The following is a 22,846-nucleotide window of genomic DNA, read 5'->3' as shown; positions in this document are numbered from 1 at the left end:
TTTTTAGAACAAAGGGTTTTGAGAGCTTAGACTACAGAAAACACAGCTGTTCTCTTTAGAAGTTTTGTCCTCCCTGCCCAAACATCAGAAGTAATCTGAGGTATCTTTGCTGAAGGTTTCCTTGGGAATCCCCAAGGGAGGGACAACCTGACCACACCCAGATCTCATCTACTAATTGATCGCTGTCATAAATGTAATTGAATGAGAAGTAGCTACTTAAACTAGCAGGAAAGGAGGTCATTCCTGGATTATTTTCAGCATTAAAAATCACATTCTCAGCTACTGTACAGCACAATAGCTTTAGGAGAACCACAGTGTCATACAATAAGGCTGAGACAAAACCAGGACCAAGTCACTGCTATGACAGTATAATGGCTTGATATGATAAGAACATACACCTGATACATTTATAGTTAGCTCTCTGTACCCACGGATTCTTTATTCATAGATTCAAGCATCCATGGCTTGAAAATATTTTTAAAAAGATATAAATTCCAAATGGCAAACCTTGATTTTGCCATTTTATATAAGGGGCACTTTCCCCCTATTCCACTGTATTTAATGTGACTTGAGCATCCACTGATTTAGGTATCCACAAGTGACCCTGGTAACCAAACCCCAGCAGATATCAAGAGCCCACTGTATGTATTATTGTGTTCGTATTAAATTGAGGCTTTATAGCTGTACAAAGCTCCCTTAGGATTAGTGCTCAAGGAAGTCAAGCATGACCAGAGGCTTAAACTGTAAGAAACCTACACCACTTAATATTTTATTTAATAGGCTACTGTCACCCAGACAAAGGATTGGTTTACTCTAGCCAAGCAAAGAGAGCACATGATCACTACGGATTCTATTACTCGCCCCGTGTCATCTTCCCACGTTCGTTTTTCTTTTGAGCCTTCAAAGATGTCTTCTTCAAATATAGGTAATGTGTCCACCATGCCATGTGCTGACTCCAGGCCAGAACTTGGGTACTTTGGGGGATTTCAACTTCTAGGATCCCCCAGCTGACATGTTCCAAAGAGTAACTTTTTTAAGCTTTGCTCCCCCCTGCAACTAAAAATTCACAAGTATTACATTTGAATCAACATGTTTATACTAGATTTTCCCTTCTCATTATACACACACACACACACGTATGTGTGTGTGTGTATATATTTATATATATATATATAGAGAGAGACAGAGACAGAGTGAGTGTGTATGTCTGTGCGTAAGCAGTGTGCATCTGGATTAAATTTGTGCATGACGTATAGTAGGGATGGGCAAAGTGTGGCCCTCCAGATGTTGGGCTGCACTTTGTATCTGCCCAAGCCAACTTAGTCAACAGTGAGGAATTTGATTGGATTGTAAGTTTCTCTGTGCTGTTTTCTTATTTGGGTGGGGGGTGTAGCAAAAATTATAATATGAAACATGATTGTATAATATGTATTATACACAGTGTAATAAAAATTTTGGAATTAAAAAAAAACAGTGAGGAATGCTGGGAGCTGCAGTCCAACAGTATCTGAAAGGCTGCACTGCAATCCAACAGTATCTGAAAGGCTGCACTTTCTACAGTCCTGATATAGAGGGACGGGTTGGGGGAAGGGTCTTAAATAGGCTGCATGTTGCCCAAAGAAGCTGCAAATCACATTTGGTGGAAATAGCCCACATGGTGGAAAGCCAACCAGGGACACTTGGGGGTCCATCCCAACTCACAGCTTGACAAACAGTTGTTTATATTATGTGAAAACTGAGTGAAGATAGCAGTGTAGATAGTAATATTTATGAGAATAATCTTCTATTGATTTTGGTGTTTATTTTTAATTTACTTTAGATTTCAGAACTAAAGAAATGTTGCCTACAGCTTCCTCTATACTTCTCAATGCAACAGTTTACAGCAGTGGTCATGCAGGTAAGGGGGCATTTATAGTACTGAGCACTTATTTAAATCCCAGTAAAGTGAAAGCACTAAAGTAGGAAGGGTTTTAAAAAAGGAGTTCACTTTACTGTTGGGATTAAGTCTGAGGGGAAGCTTTGTGCAGTATCATTTCTTGCTGTACACTGGAGACTTTTTTAATGGGATAGTTATAAAGAACTCCCAGCCTTCACCCAGTTTAGCCCTCAAGGATCTCCATTTTCTCTTCCCCTATTTAGAAGCCTTATTCCCTGTGCTAAAAGTGGGAGCTGAAGTAGGAGGCAGGGATCTCCACAGCTGGGCAGTTGACTCCATTCTTCCCTCAACTTCCATGCATGGATAAAATGGGGAAGAGCAAAATACAGTGGTCCCTCCACATTCGCTGGGGTTAGGGGTGAAGGACCCCTGTGAATGTGGAAAAACCACAAATAAAAAAACACTATTATTTTTACCTGACAGAACACCTCTTTAGGAATCTCTAGGTCTTCTAGTGCAATTCTGTGGTTAACATCTGCTAGAGGTTGATCATAGAATCATGCTGGAGAACCTAGAATTGCCTACAGAGGTGTTTTCTCTAGGAATGTCTAGGTTCTCCAGCACAACTCTATGGTCAACTTCTGGCAGAGTTGTGCTGGAGGACCTAGAGGTTTCTAGATAGAACATATTAATCAAAACCACAAATAACCAAAGCTGCAAAAGTCAAAGCTGCAAATGTGGAGGGCCAATAATCAAATGGGGATTGGGAGAGCCAGATGATCTTGGGACGCAACTGGTTCCCAAACTTCCAGTTTTGTTCGTTTGGCTTTCCTCCACATTTTTCGTCTCTGTGCTGGAAAGGCAAAGAGGAGGAGTGAAGCACCATCACAGCGGTGCTGGTTGAACAGTCTTGCCTTCATTCCTCCCATGCCTTCTCTACACTGGGAAATTGAGGGTGAAGTGATGGCTGAGAGCACCTGGCTTCACCCCTCCTTTATCTTCCCTATGAGGGAAAGCAAAGAGACTGAAGCTCAGTCAGTGCCTCAAGTTGATACGAATTAGCTGAATCCCAATATGCCATCTGAATGTCTCTGTGTTTGTTCACCCTTCCCCTTTTCTGTGTAGGAAAGGTGATGTGATGGAAACAGCATCTTGCCTGAGGTACTGACTGGAAAAAAGTCCAGCTACTAATTTGTCAGGCCTGCTTGACCATGAAACCCACTGGGTGGCTTGGGGAAGCCACATGCTCTCAGCTTCAGGAGAAAGCAATGGCAAAACTCCTCTAAACAAATCTTAACAAGAAAACCCCATGACAGGTTTGCCTTAGAGTTGCTGTAAATTGGAAACTACTTGAAGGCACATAGCAACAAAGAGCTTGGAAACATTATTTTTGGACTGCAACTTCTTGAATTCCCAAGCAACACCACCACCATCATTTATTTATTTATATAGCAGCATCACTGTACATACTGCTTTACTATGGTTAATTTAACAGTTCCCTGTTTGCAGGGTTACAATCTAAAAAGACCCAAAACACATAGAAAAGGAGATGGTAGTGGGGGAGGCTGCTAAAGGCTCTACTGCCTGGAGAATTATGGGAGTTGCAATCCAAAACAATCCCCTTCTTCATGACTAAATTAGAATCATGATCACATTCTCTGAAGTTATCTTACCCATAAGATGGTGATAATTATAGTGAAGTGAGAATTCATTCCATCATCCATTTCCCAACCCCTGATATATTAGATAGTTTCTGCTCATACAAGATGAGCAGAAAGTGAGCAAAGAAGCATATGAAGAGGCACTGCATATCTATTTTCAAAGCACCATCATTTCTGTATGCTAATATCCTGACCCTAATACTGTATACAGTATTAGAATTGTAAAGAAGAAACCTCATTGCAACCTCTTCAAACAACTTCCAAAAGGAAATGCATCTGAGCTGAAAATGCATCTTGGACAAGTAGAGATGTGACACAAATCCAGCAGGTTGGGGAAGCCACCAGCCGTTAATGAGAATTCTGTTGTCTTCTGGCAAGTGCCAGGTTATACGACAAAATAGAGGGCCATTTTTTGTGTGATTTAAGAGGATGTTCTTGTGTGTATTTGGAGGGACATTTGGGAACTCATGTTATCTGGTTTTAATGCAGAACTGGAATCCAAGCTTAAGAAGAAGCAAAGCCCAACAGGTATTCCCCTTCTTCAACAGGCAAGAGCCAGGCGAAGCATAGATGAGGGTCATTCTGTATCAGTTCCTGATACTCCTTCACACACCATGTTAAGAGCATATGTAGAACAGAACTGGGATTCTGCTCCTCAGGAACAAATGTGTGATGACCTTGCTCGATACCAAGAAGTTGCATGTTTTCGGACTGTGGATGAGTTTACATTAGCCTACATTCAGTATATACTAAAGAACTCTGTTGCTGTGATAACTGGAATGCCTCTTAAACTCAACCCAACTGATGTCAACTTCAATAGAGTGTCAAGAGTACTTGTATATGAAATAGAAGACAGTGATTCTTTCATGGAGCCTCTATTAGAACACACTCCCCTCCTTGAGGATGATACAGTGGAAAGAGAGAGTGAAATTAGTACAAAATCTGAAAAAGATAACACTGAAACCAGGGCTGCCTGGTGTATAAGCCACAAGACTTACGATATTGGTAACAGGCATGAGTTTGAAAGGTTCAAGGGGTTCATCAAAGGGACTTTGGGTGAAAGGTACTGGTGGCTTTGGGTAGACATAGAAAGACTGAAGGCCCTGAGAGATCCTAAGAGGCAGAAAAGGTATTGTTTTTAATATTTATAAATGAGTGGTTGTTTTTAATTTGATTTAATTTAAGGATGCTGGATTGGTTAAGCAATTATTTACAGGTTAGATTATGCTTATTTATCAAGTTTTTCCTTATGATTTGGATAGTATTCAACATCTTAAAGAATAATTACAACTGTCATGCAATAACAAGGCTGCTTCAGGAAATAAAGGGAAGGAAATGTACAGTAAACCTTTTGCTAATACTTTCTAAAGTATCATTATAATATTATATTGGTAGCAAAGACCCATCACATGAGACAGGGAAGAAAGATGGGGGTAAAAGATAGGAAAGGATCAGCAGTGTTTCCCAATTTTGTGTCTTCCAGAAGATCATTACTCCAACACATCTGGACAGCAGGAAACTGGACAATGCTGGACAAACAATTCCATCCTTTTCCCAAGCCTAGTCACCATATTCTTTCCCCACTGTATTCTGTGCCCTTCCATCCATCACTGATGATTTTCTTCCACTGGCTTTACATGGTCCCAGAAACAAGATAATGTCCAAGTTCTAAGGATGTGGTCATCTGGGTGTGGATGGAAGTGGAAAGATAACAGGTGAAAATTATAATAAGATGAATTATTCAGAAAGTCTGAGGGCCCGAACAGACAGGCCAAAATAAAGCTGCTTCGGGTCACTTTGGAAGTATGCATCCTAATGATGCATGCATCCCAAGAGACCAGAAGCCGTGGCAAAGCAATGCTCCAGTCCTCTTAAGATGCGTGTGTCATTTGAACAGCATACCTCCAAAGTGACCCAAAGCAGCTTTATTTTGGCCTGTCTGTTTGGTTTCTGAGTTTGATTTTTGAGAACAGAACTATCCTGTTTTTTTGCAATATGAAATCTTCTTCAAAAATACTGCTTGCAAACAAGAGGCTCTTGCTTTGGTGGGATATCATCACAGCTGGTGGCTTCTGTGTCAATGGTTTATGAATATGCTCTAGACTGAACTTTAAAGTAGCTGTTCAAAGGGGTCAGACTATTTAAGGGGAAATGTTTGTGCTAAAACCTAGCCCAGATTTACTGCTCCAATGATTTGGAAGCCAATAATCACCAGTGGTAGAATGGATTTTTCTGCATTATCAATCAATATATGTGCATATTTTGTGTGAATGTTCTCCTTCATTCAAGACAGCTTGATAGGATGAAAAAAATCTACCTAGTGAGCAATGGAGATTATTTCCTTACCTCTGAAGTTCTGCAGAAACTAAACCTGGAGGATGGAGATCGGTGGAACTTGCATAACCTGAGACGTATTCAGTCTGAAGTAGTGAAACCTTTGCTTCTCTACTGGTAAGAGGATTAAATATTAAGTTGTTCCATTCAGTTCTGTTTTTATCTCAGTACATGGGCTGTTGCTAGTGCCTAAACACCCTAAAGGCACGAGATCTCATCTGATCTTGGAAGCAAGGTCAGCCCTGATTAGTATTTGAATGGGAGGCTACCAACAAATAACTGGTGCTGTAGGCTATATTTCAGAGGAAGGAATTGGCAACACCATTTCTGAGTATTCCTTGCCTAATAACATATATACACACCTGTATTATAGAAGTGATACATACTGATACATGTGTGATCGCTTAGCTACTTTATGCATCAGGACAATGATATGAAGGATGATATTTTTCAGAAATTTTTCTGTATACTCCATATGTTTTCAGTGTAATCTCTAGAGTCCCTTCCTTGACTGAATTTAGCTTTGCTGTCTGGTACTACTCACACCATACATAGCAAACATCACTTTTCTTGCATGAGAGATGAATGCAAGGGTCTGATGGTCACTACAACCCCAATGCCCCCCTTCCTTGGTGATTTTAATGTATATTGAATGTAAATATGAAAGACTAGACTAAAGCTGAAGTACATTACACCAACCATTGTGCCAAAATACAACCTGAAGAACATCCATGTAGATAATGTATAGATTTGCACTATTAAGCCTAATTGACCAGAACCCCCCAAAAAAGGCTGAACTGAAGAATGCAAAAAGATGCTATCGGATCCAAAAAGAAAGAGAAGCTTCAATGGATGACAGATAAAACTGTTCAAGCAGTTAATGACAGATGAGATACAAAATAGAGTCAGAACCCTGATTTCAACTGTTTAGCAACTTGTGCACAGGGACAAGGAGGATTACAAGGGGAACTTCTATAATGATCACTGCAGTATAGTAGAAGATGACTACAAAAAAGGAAGCACAAGAGACCTTGTACAAGAGATAGAAGAAATCAAAGGGAAATTTAAAACAAGAGTGAAGATGTTCTTCATCCAGCAAGAGAACACATGACCCAACCATGTGAAAACTAGAGTTGCCAGACTGAAAATTGGACAGAGGTCCTGTATTTAATGGTAGTGTAGAAGAGGGAATTTCAACAGGTGTTGTTTGTCATGCAACCAGGAAACAAGCAATACCTGCTGAAATTTTCTTACTTATTTAATCTGCCCAATTTTCACTCTAGTAACCGTAAATGAACCATTTCTTCTTCATGTTTACCTTTTAGGGGCCCCAGATTTTGTGTCATTCATACAGCTGCCATACAGACGCTAAATAGGAAGCTGAAAATCTGGCATTCCCGACAGCAAAAGCCACGGATGGATGTGGATCCTTTCCCACAGATGGTGTCACTGTTGCCACTGAGAGCTAAATCTTGTATGCCAAAAATAGCACATCCCTCTCAGGTATGACATATATACAGAAGTGGAACATCACGATGACTGCATCCACACTATAGAAATAATTCGGTTTGACACCACTTTAACTCCCATGGCTCAATGCTATGGGATTCTGGGAATTGTAATTTGTTGTGGCACCTGAGCAAAGCTCCTCATGATTATTGTATATTTCCCAGAATTCCATAGCATTGAGCCATGGCAGTTAAAGTGATGTCAAGCTGGGTTATTTCTGCAGTGCAGATGCAGCCTTCATCACACGCTTGGTATTGGAAGAGGTGTCAAGGGGAAATATGCTGTAAGACTTAAAGCAGGTTTGGGAAATCTCTGTGGGTCCACTCACAGGCCATTTCCCACTATACAGCAGTGGTGTATGTTCTTTTATTACTCTGGCTGGGTAATTCTTTTATCATTCAGGCTTTATTACTTAGATGGGACCCCTTTATTAACCCACTAGTTCTGCTCATTTATCCCATCTAAGTGAGCAAGCAAGAAACAACAACCAATCCCTGATTTATGAATAGAGAATTGGTCCCAGAGAAAAAGGACTAGTAAATGGGTAGAAGCAACAGCTCTGAGGAAGAGGTGGTTCGATCAGTCTATCTGAAAGACCGTATCTTGCTCTATGAGCCTGCCCAACTCTTTAAGAACTTCAGGGGAGGGCTTTCTCTCTGTCCCACCACCATCACAGCTTAATTTGGTGAGGACATGGGAGAGAGCTTTTTTGGTCCTTGTTCCTAAGGTACATCTACACTTTAGAAATAAAGCAATTTGACACCATGTTTGCTGACATCGCACCATCCTACAGAATTCTGAAATTTGTTGTTTTATGAAGCAGTAGCACTCTTTGGCAGAGAAGGTTAAAGACCTTGTAAAACTACAAACCTCATGATTCCATAGGATTCACAGCACTTTAAGTGGTGTCAAATTGCATTAATTCTACAGTGTAGATGTACTCTAAGTTATGTAAAATCCACGGAAAGGACATTTAGGCGGGTTACAGACCACCATTTCGGATGTCCTCAGGACGTCCCAGTTTGAAAAAGGGGCGTCTCTTCTAGACGCCCCTACTCCTATTACGGACAGAGTCTGTAACAAATGGCGGTAGCCGTTCCACACGGCTGCCGCCATTTTGACATAGCAGACACTGTGTGTCTGCATGTCGTGCAGTGGAAGTGACGCCGCGAGTGTGCGACTAGCGCCATGCGGCGTCTCTTCCGGGCCGCAAGAAGGAGTGCGATTTTCGTGCTCCTTGGCAGCGTCTGGGAACCGCGCCGTTTGGCTGCTGCGGTTCCTGGACGCTGCAACCGGCGGCGGCGGCAGACCGCTGCTTCTCGGCAGTCTGTAATGTACCTTAGTTAGTCCCCTGTCTCCTTTCTTTCCACCAGCTGTCAAATACCTTTTTATTTGGGCAGAGATTTGGCTCTTAACCTGTTGGAACAGAACAGTCTTTTAAAGGGATTTTTTTTTTTAATTCTTTTTACTATGTTTTAATGTGTTTTTAAAAATAGTTCAGTTTAGTGTTTTAATAGAATTGTTTATCTAACAATTAATGTTTTAATTTTTTTTTCAAATTGGTTTTAGCTGTACTTTGTTTTAAATTGTTAGCCACTTTGGGCCCTATGTTAGGAAAAAGGAGGGATATAAATAAAATAAAAAGAATAAGGACCAAGGACCACTGAGGGCATCTTGGCCAAGTCCTCCACCCAAAGAAACCTGGAATTCGGATTGTTTTCTCAATTAGGAATACACTCATCCCTCCACACTTGCTGCTTTGACTTTTGTGGATTTGATTATTCACAGATTTCATTAATATGTTCTCTCTAGGAATCGCTAGGTCCTCCAGTGGAATTCTATGGTAAATTTTAACCAAAAGTTGCAATGACAGACCTAGATATTCCTAGAGAGAGCACTCCACTAGGCATTTATAGCTTCTCCAGAGCAATTCTGTGGTCAAGGTATGGCAGATGTTGACCACAGAGTTGCACTGGAGGACCTAGAGATTCCTAGAGAGATGTTATCTTAGGTAAAAACAGTGTTTTTGTTATTTGCTGTTTTTCCACATTCACGGGGGTCCCTTGCCCCTAACCCCACCAAATGTGGAGAGACAAGTGTACTTGCATTCCTAGGTCACATCAAAGGTGTGTACAAAAGTGTGTACATAAATTTCTCTGAGATCTGTCTTCTTATTATCTATCTCTACAGAACTCCTCAAACTGATCTTTAGCTTGTCCTGAATTGGAAAAAGCTGTTTTTTTTGTTTTGTTTTAGTATGATGCTGAAGTAATCTCTAACATAAAAAACCTGGAACGGCTACAAACAAGACATATTTATCAAACCTAGAATACTGAAAGTAAATGTGTAGCAGATGAAATATGATTAAGACAAGAGTTATTTCTGAGAGGTTTTTTTTTCTTCCACACTCCATTATTTTCACTAGAGGGAAGAAATCAGTTCAGCACCACCTCTGTCAAAAGGAGCTGTAGTAGATATGTATTCCGAGAGGCCTCCCAGGCTGTTATCTGCAATCCTGCCACGAAGTCAAAGTGCTGTGCAGGAAGATCCTGATGGCTTAGTTGATTTAGCAAATATTAGTAGACAAAGGTAAGAACTAAAAACTCCACATACAAAAAGTTGTGCAGCTTTTTAAGGAAAACAGGTGACTCATGTATAAGTCTAGAAATTAGGTAAAAAAAAATTGATCCAAAACACCTAAGTTGACTTATCCATGGGTCAATGTAGGTACTGTATTTTAACTCTCATTAAAAAAAAGGAACCATACCCTAGTGAAAGGCACGTGTGTCACCTGTCCTGGAATCACTGAACCATCTCTATTTTCTCATCCATCCAGCCTTTAGTAAAAGCACAAACAGTTATGCCTGCTGGAATTTTGCAAGTTCTTTTGCATTATTTTCCTTTGCTTCACCCTTTACATCCTTTCTTAGATACCCCTAGGTTTACTCTTGACTTATCCATGGGTCATATCAAAATCCATACTTTTGGTCCGCAAACCTGCCCTCGATTTATACATAAGGTTGACTTATAGTCACGTATACATGGTACCTGTTTTCCTTAACAATGAAGTAAAAGAAAACTGGTATGTTGTGGTCTCTTGCGCAGAACATTTAAGACTATGGAGTTGCAGGCTATAAGGTAAAGAGTGGGGGATTTGTGACACTTGAGAAGTTTTAAACATCATTACCAATCCAGTATGCCTAATGGTAAAAGATTCAAAATATATGGAGAGCCAGACCTAGGACATATCTACACAAGAGGGGGGGGGGGACATACTCACCCCATACCTGGTGTGATCAGTCCAGATAAGATATAGCCAGTTCCACAGCAAAACTGCTTCTTTTAACCTTTAATCTTACTTAAGAAAACTTGCTAGTTACCCCAGAGCTTCCAGGAAATCCCAGAGTGACTATGGTGTTTTTGGAAGTGTGGACACCTGGATCAGGCTGGATTTGGGTGGGTGGCAGCCATTGCCATTCTTTTAAAGGGCCTGTGCTACTTGCCACTCACTCTGACCACAGTCACTTGTTGCAAAAAGTGCTGCCACTTCCTGCCACTGTCTTCCTGGATAAGCACCCCTTCCCAGCAGAGCTCCACTGTTGACATATTGCTTGCCTGCCATCAGAGCAAAGTGGCCAGCCATATGATCATCAATGAGGGGGGTTGCTCTACCCTCCCCCCCCCCCCTTGTTGATCTCATGGCTGTGCATCCTGTTCTGGCATCACCAGAGGCTATGTTGCCAACAAGGCTCTTCTGCCAGAGAGTTCCTTTTGTGGTCACTGAGGTAGCAGCAGTGGCCCTGAGGAAGTCAAGGCACTGGTATTGATGTGCTGTTGGTCTGATCTGAACAACAAGGTGCTCTTGCTAACTGTGAGAAATTTAAACTGTGGTTTATAAACCTGAATGCAGGAAGGTCAAAGTAGTACTCAGCACCTGAGAGCCTTGTTGGGGCACTTGGGCTCCAGTAGCTTCCCAAGAGTGATGACTGCACTTTTCCTATCATAGTTATCGGGAGTCTTGTCTATGATTAGCATGAACTGGATTTTCTGTTTAACAAGAATCTGATATTTTGGTTTAACCTTAGTTTGCAATTAGGTTGCCCTTAGGCCAGCAATTTCCTTTGACTGATTTAGGTTCAGGACAGGTGGATTTGCCTCTTAAGGTGGGTAGTGAAGGAGTAGCTAGTCAGAGGCTGGCTTCTGGTCTTATAGTTATGGTGTAAACGGAATTTGGAAATGTTACCTTTTGGGATTATAATCCTCAGAATTCATTAACCAGCACAGCCAATGGCTAGCTAGAAGATTTTGGGAGTTGTCTAAAATATAACTTTTCCAAGCTATTAATACATACAAACTCACCCTGGCAAAGAAATGTACTTTTGATTTCTAGGCTGCGTCTTCAAACTTCTCAAAATGTTATTTTCATTAGGTTTAACAGTATATAAACAATTGCCCACCCACGCTGTAAGGACAGGGTTTGGAGACATTATGTGTTGGGGTTACAACTCCCAGAATCCATGCCAGCTAAGAAATTCTGGGAATTGAAATCCAAAGGGGAAATTTTCTTACTGTGAGGCACTGAGAAAGGATAGGGCTTCTGTGATTCCTGGATTTTGCTCCTTTCCCGCTCATGTTGTCTGCCCTCTTTCCTTATCTGCTGTTTCCAACTGGACTCTAAGTTCGTCCCAAAGCATGTGAGGGGAAGAGTGGTATAAGGGCTTTTGGAGAAATAAGAATGATGGACTAAATATGTTATCTCATTGTCTTAGACCAGGTGTTTTTGACTCACAAAGCCCTTATTTCTATGGCCCTTAAGAGGCCTACCCCATGTTTTACCCGTTAATGGTGTTTAGGAGTATATATAAGAATATATTTTTATTCTTTAATTTCATTCAATTTTTATTTCTTTCATTTTCCTGGAGTGGCTGTGGAGCACCTGGGAAGTGCATGCTAAGGGCTCCTCAGAAGACAGGTTGGGAACCCTTGTCTTAGACCCTTTAAAAGTAAAGGCATTGACTCCAGCAGGGGTGTTGCTACCAGTTGGGCAAAATGAAGGCATTTCTCCACCAAAATAAGTATTCTGCTCTACCATCAAATTTTCCTTCAATCCTCAAATTTCTAGCATTGCAGTAACTTACATCTTCAGTTGAACATTTAGAATTAGAATCTTGGCATCCAAAGAAAAGGAGCAGGCAAAGTGACCAAGGGAATAGAAATACAGCAGACATAAGAGTTCTCGATGTGAACAGTTTTCAATATCTCACTCTTGCTATGCTAGAAATTTGAGGATTATTAATAATAGGATTTATTTATATGCCGCCCAATCACTGGGAATCCGGGCCCCTTGGATTGGAGGAAAACTTTGTGAGGGACAAAATTTTAGTTGGGAGAGCACTAGACTTATTTTGTCACCACTCCCTAGATTCCAGGCATAAATCTGAGGACCTTAATCATGAGCCCACAAGATATTTTTTGTCCCAAAGCATCTTTTACTTCCTCTGTAATATATTAAATAGATTCCTTTAGTACGTTTTGAATCTGTTTTTTCTTAACTGGTCAGACCAGCTACAGCATGCAGCAATGTGACTCACCTAACAGTATTTCCTGACAAAATGGATTATCTGAAGCCGCAACTAGATAGAAAATATACCTATGCAGAAGTAATCCCAGTGAGTACCATTTGGAGTTCTTTGATCTTTCAAAGTGGTTTGGTGATAAGATGACTAAGGATGCATCTGTACTACATAAATAATCCAGTTTAACACCATTTTAACTGCCATATCTCAATGCTGTAGAATTCTGGGAATTGTAGTTTGTTGTGGTACAGATGTTGAGCTCTCAGATAGACAAAACAAAATGTCTCACAAAACTACAGTTCCCAGAATTCCATAACATTGAGCCATAGCAATTAAAGAGGTATCAAACTGGATTATTTCTGGAGTGTGGATGGAGCCTAAAACAGTGTATTCCATATTAGTGTGCTTGTAGTCTCGCTTCCAATTTGGGTTTACCCAGGGTAGATACACCAGAGCTTATCCTATGGCTGAAGTAAAATTGGGCCACCATTATCAAATATTACAATTTTTTCACCCATCAGTGGCCTTTGACCTTGGAGGTACATAAATTTTGCCACTGTCACCTCATGAGGCTGCCAGGGTTGCCCCTAACAGTAGGCAGAGTGAGCTGGCTGCTTCAGGTAGCAGACATTTGGTGTCATGAAAAGGCAATTTTTCTAGTTATTCACTTTGGTATTTGCATTGCTACAGATGGGGAGAGGTGATTGTGAGATTTTCTGTTTTGTGTGCCAAAATAACTTGGCTGTCTTTGGTTACTATGCATCTTCACTTGGCTGTGTTAGAGGAGGCACCATTTGCTACTCTGTTTCAGGGAACAAAATAACCTGTGTTGGCCTGCAAACTACATAATACAAGCAGCCCTCCATATCCACTGATTTTTTATCCATCGATTCAAACATCCATGGCTTGAAAATATTAAAAAAAATATACATTCCAAAAAGCAAACCTTGATTTTGCCATTTTATGTAAGGGGCACCATTTTACTATGCCATTGTATTTAATGGGACTTGAACATCCATGGATTTTGGTATCCACGGAGGGAGGGGGGTCCTGAAACCAAATCCCAATGGATACCAAGGGCTTATCACAATTTCAGAAAGGGCTTTCCAATTATGGGCCATAATTACCATACAAATTATATACTTAAATATGATGTATGTTACATTCAAAACAAATGGAAGTTTGTTTTGAAAAGAAAAGAAGGTTCCTTAAGCCTGATAGCAGGAACTAGGGTGAGAACAGAAGGAGAGGAAGTATGAGAAAGTCATGTGCAACAGATCACTCCCCCGTCCTTATCCCGTCTTTGACTGTGATCTCGTGAAAGGCTTCCATATCTCAGAGCTATTGTCACATTATTGAAGCAGCATTGCATTAATGCAAACTCCTGTTAATGCAAAATGCTGGACAATGCCGCTTCAATGATGAGACAATGATGGGATCTGCGTGGTGTTTGAAAGTCTTTTGTGCAATCGAGGTCAATCATGCTTTTTGGATGGGATAATGTCAGGATAAGTGCAATGGCATATGAAAATCTTCTTGCAATCATGCTATGAGAATGAGACAAGGACGTTTCATCCCTCTTTGATCATCTCCAGTGTATAAAATTAGAAATGAAATGGTGTATCTAAGAACATAATGAAAAGAAATTAGTGGAGATAATCCATTTGGCCTTGTCTACATTGGTGATATACATTGGTAAGTTCCCCTCACACCCACTGTGTCTTGCTTACACAACACAGGTCCATAAACCCTGAATCAGATGTGGACTGTCTTCATGATGCCTTTGCCTGATTCATGGCTTCTTCCCCCAATCCATGGGGGAATAATTCACCATTTGCTTAAGTTTGGGGTGGGGGAAGAGTTTAGCATCAGCAGCATCTGCCTTTTTACTTACGGTCCCCATTCATCTCCCAGTGCCGTCTCTGTAGACACAAATCACTCTGAAGTCAAAATGAGATGCCCAGTGTTGTCAGCATGGCTGGGTGCTTTGTTCTGACTTCAGCAGTGGTGCTGAGCAACAAATGGGAACTACATGAGAAGGCAGCTGCCATAGTCACTGGGAGAGAAAAACCCACACGATAAGAAGGAATTTGGTGGGAATTCAGGGCTAGGATACTCCAGGACAGTCCAGAGTATTCTGGTAAGGGTAGATGAGCCATTGGTTTGCTTGACTGCCCTCCTACTTTTTTTTCCTGGAAGAGAAGAGAAACAACAGTACTTTCAAAGCTATTCACATCTGAGATTAAATGAAACAACAATCTTTGTTCAACATGGCTTTCTGTTGTCTAGGGTAAAACATCACCAGACATTTCTGAACTAGGAAGTTCTACAATGGAGAGGATGCTACAGTCCCTCAATACAGAAAACAGAGCAGGCTACGTCTTCACAGACTTTTGTGAAAAGTCAGGAAATATGGTACAGGGATTTTCTTATCATTCATTATATGGATTTGATTTGTTCTTTTGCCTTTTCCTTAGCGAAGGACAGTCTACTCACAATGTCCGGCTCTGAGATGTACTCAGAACCTGGCACAAGGAGGATACCTGGTTTTGTAGAAAGAAATGAGACATCTTCAGACCCCAGTATTTGGAAAGTAACTGCCTTTGATGAGCTGTGTGTAAAGCTCTGTTATGTCTCTCCAAAACATTTGAGTCAAGCAGTGAGAGGGGAAAACAAATTCACCATTCCTAATGCTCTGCTGCTGCAGGTGTAGGGATGGAAAGAATATTCAAAAATGTTTGAAAAACATGCGTTTGAGTGTTGAGAAACTGATGAAAAGAATCTTGGGTTCATGAGAATCTTCGCAGTTTGGGACTTACTCTGTGCAAAATTCACAAAGCAGGTGGCTGTTTTGCACAGAAAAAATATTTTCTATGTGGAAAATAATGTTTCCACACAGAATTATTTCTGCACTGAAATGTTATTTTTCACATGTGCAAAACAACCATGTGTGAGTTTTGTGCAGAATAAGTCCCAAATTGTGAATAACCTTTCAAAACTGTGTGGTTTTCAAAGACTTTTTTTCACCAAGAAGAAAATTGACAGTTGTGTTTGAAATAAGTTTTATGTTTAAGATCAAGTGATCAGAACTCATCCAGTTAATTGCAGATTTACTAACAGAGTATCTTCTTTATTTCACATACAGTCCAGTTTTTATAGTCAAAATTTACATTTGTCTCCAGTCTGGCTGGCACAAATGTTCAAACACAACTGTCTAAACTGATGGAACTGATGCTTGTTTAACATTTCAAAGTAAAAATGCTTGATTTTATTTCAAAAGAAGATGAGTGTCTGAGGTAATGGGGTCTGTGAAATGCTTTTGTCCCTCTGGAAGTATTTAGCTCTGTGCAACAGCACCAAGCTGTAGTGAAGGATGGTTGAAAGGCATATAATAAAAAAAAATGGTAACAATAGTCAGGATAGAAACATTTAATGACCTCAGCAATTGCTTGAAAAGCACTGTCCTAGCACTGCATCAATTTTAGATGCACATTGTGAACCCCTAGCTTAATAGCAACCAAATGTGGTTAATCTTCAAATGTTAACTATAACATTAACAATTTTAATAGCCAATTATATGCAAAGGATACAATAAAAGATAGAGCATGCATTACAGTGGCAGTGGCTTCACATGTGCTGCCAGTATAGAACGCATGATTCAAACCATTCTAAATTAGGTGTGATTTATCGTGACCCCAAGGAACTGAGGAGTTTCTATCTCCAGAAATTTAAAGCTATATATATTTTTAATGAAAAATTGAGTAGTAATGCCTTCACTTTCCTTCTGCTATCACTAGGTATGGAAGAACAGCACGTACTTCTGGTTTGACTTGCAGGATTATCATCAACTTTTCTACCAAGAAACCCTCCATCCTTTTAAACTCTGCAAGCAAGCTCAAGTAAGTCATAAATAAGACTTCTTCCAAGTGTCCATAGCCCCAAGGAAAATTGTTCTGAGGTCATGATCAACAAATAAAACTTTGAATAGTTACTATGGGGTAAGACAGATGATCTAAATGTTAGTCAGGCATGGCTTTTACTGAAGACTGTCTCTGGATTCCAGGCATTTGGTTCATTTTGTATAATCCATCTGCAGTTGCTTGATTGCTTGTAGTGCTTATTATATGGAAATAGAACCCTCTTTTATTTTTGTATATATTGACATTACTGGGTTTTTGGGTCTAGAAAGCATGACTGTAACTGTAATGAAACTCAGTATGTGGACCTACATTCGTTTACATCCACTTACCCTCCCACATTTCACAGATTAAAACCAGGATACATGTGGCCATACAATATCATGGTGTTGTCAAAGTAGCAAAAAGTATTAATGAGGAACAATGGACAAGCTAGGAAAGGCTGCAGCAGTTTGCTTTTGTCTAAACTTCTAGAAAGGGCAAGATTCTGCCATCTCCTCTCCCTCCCTACTGAATTAATTGAATGCACACTACTTTTGTACTTTGATTTCAGTTTGCAACAACTAAAGTAAGCTGAAGACAAGTGGGGCTGGGGGAGTGGGAAGGGAGAGGTAAACTGGGATGTTTTTAAGAGAACTGAAAAAAGTGGGACAACAGAGACTTAATCAGGACTGTTCCTGCCAAATCAGGACAGTTGGACAGTCTGCATCCATCTTCGTTTGACTGACTGTTGGTCACAACCAGCATAAAGTTGTAGCTCAAGATTTAAATATAAAAGTCAATATGAAATTTGGAAATATTTGTAGGAGGCTAGTATGGAACTGTTAATGTGTTTCAGTTAATGTAGTTTAAAATGGCCTTATGGTAATGATACAGGCTTTAATCCAGTTTCTGGTTCCAACTAAAATAAATCCGTTGTCCCAGTAAGATTTACTTGCTATTCAGCTATTGATTCACTGCATCTGTTCAAGAGAACTAGCAATTGCACTGAGGCCACAGTTTCCCATATGGATGTTGGGGGAAAAACCCCCACTACCCCATTATTTTCCTTCTTGCTGGGGATGTAATGAAAAAGCAGATTTGATACAGCTGTATTTCCTAAATACAAAGATTCAAGCACTATGGGCTGAAACAGACAGTCCTTTTGCGCTGCCATCCAGGTGGCTTTTCATGACCTGGAAGCCGGCTTCAATCTGCCTAGCCACTCACATGTGGTCCGGCTTCCGGGTGCTCTGGAAATGCAATGTTTACATGCTGCATGCTGCCAGAGCATCATGAAGCTATCTTTGGCCCTCTGTCTTAAGGAAGATTGAACTAATGATTAGAAAGGAACGCTGGTTCTAATTTTCAATTCATACTTTGTTAGTTTTATATATCGCCAACTCAATGTTTTCTTTTCCAAACCATTTCTCTCCAAAACCCACATAAATTTAGAGGGTCTTTTGGAGAAGGGCTTGTATTTTGGTTACTATACAGCACAAAGAAGTATGTGCAAAGACTAAAATAATAATTAATATATTTCTTTCAGTTGAGGGTTGTTTCCATTATTTTAGCAAATTAGACAAATGAAATTTGTACGTTTGAAATTCAGCTTGCAAATTTCAGTTTCAGAATTTCAAAAATAGAACAGTTCAGACACTTTGGATTTAAAGACTGAAATTTCAGTTTTAAAAGTTTGGATGAGTTTCAAATACTGTGGGGAATGTGTGGATCATGACTCCTATTGTGATTATTCACATTTTAGCACCAAAACTTGAGCATTAGGGGCAAAATAGACCACCCTGAAGAGGTGGCTTAAAACTGCCCCTGAGAGAGCCAGGTTGGAGCTACAGCAACCGCACACTGTGGCCCCAATCCAACTTTTTGCCAGCCCAAAAAGAAGTAGCAAAATGCCGCTCCTTCTTGAGCTAGCAAAAAGTCGGCTTTTTCCTCCCCGCCACAGCTTTATGGTGCTCCTGTAGCATGCTGCGTGTAAATGCCACGCTGCAAGAATACCATGAAGCCAGCTCACATGTGGGCAGCCCGGCAGCTTCCAGGAGGCTTCAGGGTATGCATCATAAGTACACCATGCCCTCAAGCCACCAGGAAGCTGGCATTTTGAGCCAATCTCTTTCAGCTCTTAATGCTAAAATAAATAAAAATTGTCTTTAATGTTATGGAATATTTGAACATTCAAATACAAAGGATTTTCAGTTTGGGGAGGTAATTAAAATGTTAGAACACTATTTAAATTGAACACCTGGTTCCCCTAATGTGAGGGGATGCTTTTGCAGTTCTTTGTTTTGACTACCCTATACAGGTATACCATACTGTATTTAACAAAGTCTCTAAGAAGTCCCTTTTCATAAAGTATTTTCACGTTTCCCTATTTCCCTCCTTTCCCTCTGTCTAAATTGAAGTGTTTTAATAGCAGCAACATTGAGAGGATGGTGTAAGAGGGTTGTAGAAACACAGGGGTTATTCACACGATGAAAATAATCCTGGAATGAATTTGGGATGAATCTTTGTTGTTCACATGCATTCCAAATGCACCTGATTAAGTTTGGGGGGTGGTGGAGGGCTGCCAAAAATCCTGTTTACCTCAGGATAATCTGTATCAGGCTTTTTTCTGAGTTTTTACAAAAGATTCACATTATCAGTTGTGTGAACCACAATGCAAATAGACCCAAAGAGACTTAGGATAAAACTCCCCATGCCTTTAATGGGCATTTGCATCATCGACAGCCCATGTGATCAAGAATGCACCAGCCTTTCCCCCACATAACAGCCACCACTGGAGAGAGAAAAAAGGAAAGACAGGGGCAAAAGGGGTAAAGAAAAGGGATGCCAACCCACATCTGTCGGGCTGAGAGGTGCTGGTGGGTGCAGGGACAACAGAAGGGTGCCCCCATGTGTGAGCAACTGAACTCTCAGAGATGCAGAGTGATATGGTTCCTGGACAGTTATGAGTCCATGGTGTAAATAACAAACTCGGAAAGTGTTAGTGAGGTTATTTGCATCATTCTGGTAAAAAAAATGACGTGATTGAGGCCACAGATTTTGCGTGAGGGATTGAGCAACATGTCTGCAAGAATCAATGCAATAAAGCTTGTTCTGGGAAAGACTGGGATTCTACTCTTGCCTGTCTGTAGGAATATCTTACAGTAGCTACTGTAAATAGCACCTACTCTAGAATCCATTACTGAGCATTCATGAAGAGCAAAGCAGGGAGAAAAGAGGGATACAGATAGGTCTGCTCACCAGTTACCCCAGCATAAAAAAAATAGGTATCTAGGCCAAAATGGAAATCATGAGGAAAGTGGAGGCTGGTGAAAGAAAGAAAAATCCATCTCCCAATACAATTTGGATGATGCTTCAAGTAGTCTTTAGAAGCTTCCAAATGTTTTTATTTGCTTGTAAATGGCTTATTTGACCTGCTTCCTTCATTTCACATGTGCATATTGTTAGTTTTGAGTAAACATTTGCTGAAATGTGGCAAGCTGCTCTTTTTGTGGTGAAGGTACGTATCCATGTTATTTCTGCCTCTACAACCAAATTTGCTGTTAAAGAAGGAATGCCTAGGAACACATCTGCTTTGTTAACCGAGGAAACCTGAATAATTTGCTGTCATCAGCAAATTTCACTATCTCACAGCTCACCCTACAACTCCAAATCATAGATGAGGGAGCTGAAAAACAAGGTGTGGTTGAGAAGTTGGATTTTGAAGTTCTGACCAATTACTGGGGAACTTAGACCCTGCTAGGATTTTTGCAAAGAATGTGGGGTGAGGTTGCCTTTTAGATGCACTTCTTATGGGCAAGGGTGCATCCTTTATAAATGAGTAATGCATTAGCTGCTTAGGGCAATTGATGGCCAAAATAGATAAAGGTTGTAATTATTGATGTTCCAGCAGGCAAGAAGGGGGAGTTTGTTTTTCCTATGTTGATGCACTGACAAAAATCACTCCTTTACATTTGGAGGAAATCTCTTACTAATACATATATGCCTGTGTTCTCTCTTTCTTTCATTAACTTATCTATATCCTGCTTTTCTCCTAATATTCTGGTACAACATTATTAAAATGTACTAAACCGCAATAAACTACCCATGTTTTCCGGCGTATAAGACAACTGGGCGTATAAGATGACCCCCAACTTTTCCAGTTGAAATATAGAATTTGGGATATACTCACCGTATAAGACTACTCCTCTTCCAACACACACCAAATAAAAATTAAAAAAAATTAGATTTGATTTCAATATGGTAATTTTAATTCAAATGACATGTAGGTACTTAGCAGGAAACCTTGTTGTATACAAAGCCTGCTTGGATTGGTCAGCTCTCCCTGCCTGCCCAGCCCTCCCTGTCTCCAAGACTATCAGAGCGGTAGCTGCTTTCATACTATCATTGCATATGGTGGGGATGTGGCCGCAGCCGTTTTTGAGCTCCCCCCACCATATGCGGCGACTGCAGATTCTCCAGTCCGGCTCAGAAGTTTCAGCACCTGCCCTATAAGATGACACCTGGTGTATAAGACGACCCCAGACTTTTGAGAAGATTTTCCTGGGTTAAAAAGTAGTCTTATATGCCAGAAAATATAGTATTAATAGAGAGCCAGCATGCTGTAATGGTTTGAATGTTGGACCAGGACACTGGGGGACCTGGAACTGAATCCCTGCTTGGCTGTGGAAACCCACTGGGTGACCTTAGGCAAATGACACCCTCTGAGTCTCAGAGGAACCCCCTCTGAACAAATTCTGCCAAGAAAAGCACTTGATAAACAAGGAACAAACTATTAATATAAAGTCGAAGACTTTCATGGCCGGCATCTATGGTTTTTTGGTTTTTTCGGGCTATGTGGCCATGTTCTAGAAGACTTTATTCCTGATGTTTCGCCAGCATCTTTGGCTGGCATCTTCAGGGAGGATGCCAACCACAGATGCTGGCGGTAAGTCAGGAATAAACTCTTATAGAACATGGCCACATAGCCTGAAAAAAACCACAAAAAACTATTAATATAAAATTATACATTATTTTAAAACAATGCTTACAGCACTCTAGAATACCATCTTAATAAAAACTGCCTCAATAAATACATTAAATCATGGAAGTTCCAGTCTGTTCATTTTGATCCATGTGGTTACAGCACATCTGCTTGAGTAAAAGCCCCTCTTTCTCTCCCCAAAGGATTATTTCTTCAATCCACTTTTGCACCATGGCTTTGTTTTTATTCCTAGTTTTAATAAATAATAATAATAGGTTTAATAGTACAGAAGCAGTCCATAATGTCTATGGAAAACATCAAAATGTAAGCACATACCTCAGAGGAGCTCCACATTTTGCTTGAACTACTGAAATATTATGCTATTTCTTGGCTGACGGAAAGGATATAAACATGAAAGAACCTGAATACTTTAGCTGCCACAGAAGCATCATTCCAGGTGCAAGATTTTGTTTCATGTTCTCCCAGGATTTGTTTCACTTGCCAGCTGCTGCTCAACCTGTGCCAATCAGAATGTAATATACATTCTTGGGTTGTAATCCTATCTCCAATTGTGTGTGCATGTGTTTGCGTGCACCTTGAAGTCACCTGTAGACTTAATGGCAACCCCATGAATATCATAGCGTTTTCTTGGGTAAGGAATAATCAGAGGTGCTTTTTCCAGTTCATTCCTCTGAAATATAGCCTACACCACCTGGTATTCATTGGTGGTCTCCCATTCAAGTACTAACCAGGGCTGATCCTGTTTAGCTTCCAAGATCAGATGGGATCTGGTGCCTTTAGGATACTTAGGCCCTATACACAGTTACCTGGGAGTAAGAACCATAAAAATCATTATGGCTGACATCTAGGTTGACATATGCAGAATTGTACTGTTAAGCATTTTAGTACTTTGAACTTATTTACTGTTGGTATAATTTTACATATTATATATTTATTGTTTGTATTTAGGCTGAACCTATAAAACCAATTGCCTACGTATCATACGGTCC

General features: G+C 40.3%; 1 protein-coding gene across 1 annotated transcript in view; it reads left to right on the top strand.

Moving 5' to 3' along the window:
* Positions 1-22,846, top strand: part of RGS22 (regulator of G protein signaling 22) — a 78,007-nt gene that overhangs the window by 10,823 nt on the left and 44,338 nt on the right. Inside the window, exons 6-14 of the mRNA XM_089518383.1 lie at positions 781-925; positions 1,820-1,897; positions 4,027-4,666; positions 5,827-5,988; positions 7,197-7,374; positions 9,806-9,969; positions 12,941-13,049; positions 15,246-15,371; positions 16,754-16,855. Of these exons, the coding sequence (XP_089374509.1) occupies positions 781-925; positions 1,820-1,897; positions 4,027-4,666; positions 5,827-5,988; positions 7,197-7,374; positions 9,806-9,969; positions 12,941-13,049; positions 15,246-15,371; positions 16,754-16,855 (1,704 nt within the window). The remainder of the gene's footprint in view (positions 1-780; positions 926-1,819; positions 1,898-4,026; positions 4,667-5,826; positions 5,989-7,196; positions 7,375-9,805; positions 9,970-12,940; positions 13,050-15,245; positions 15,372-16,753; positions 16,856-22,846) is intronic.

This window comes from Sceloporus occidentalis, unplaced genomic scaffold (genome assembly GCF_023333645.1).
Source record: "Sceloporus occidentalis isolate IW3139 unplaced genomic scaffold, rSceOcc1.0.p SCAF_3, whole genome shotgun sequence".
Classification (NCBI taxonomy): Eukaryota; Metazoa; Chordata; class Lepidosauria; order Squamata; family Phrynosomatidae; genus Sceloporus; species Sceloporus occidentalis.
Note: the sequence above shows the minus strand (reverse complement) of the source record. Positions and strands in the feature narration are given on the sequence as shown.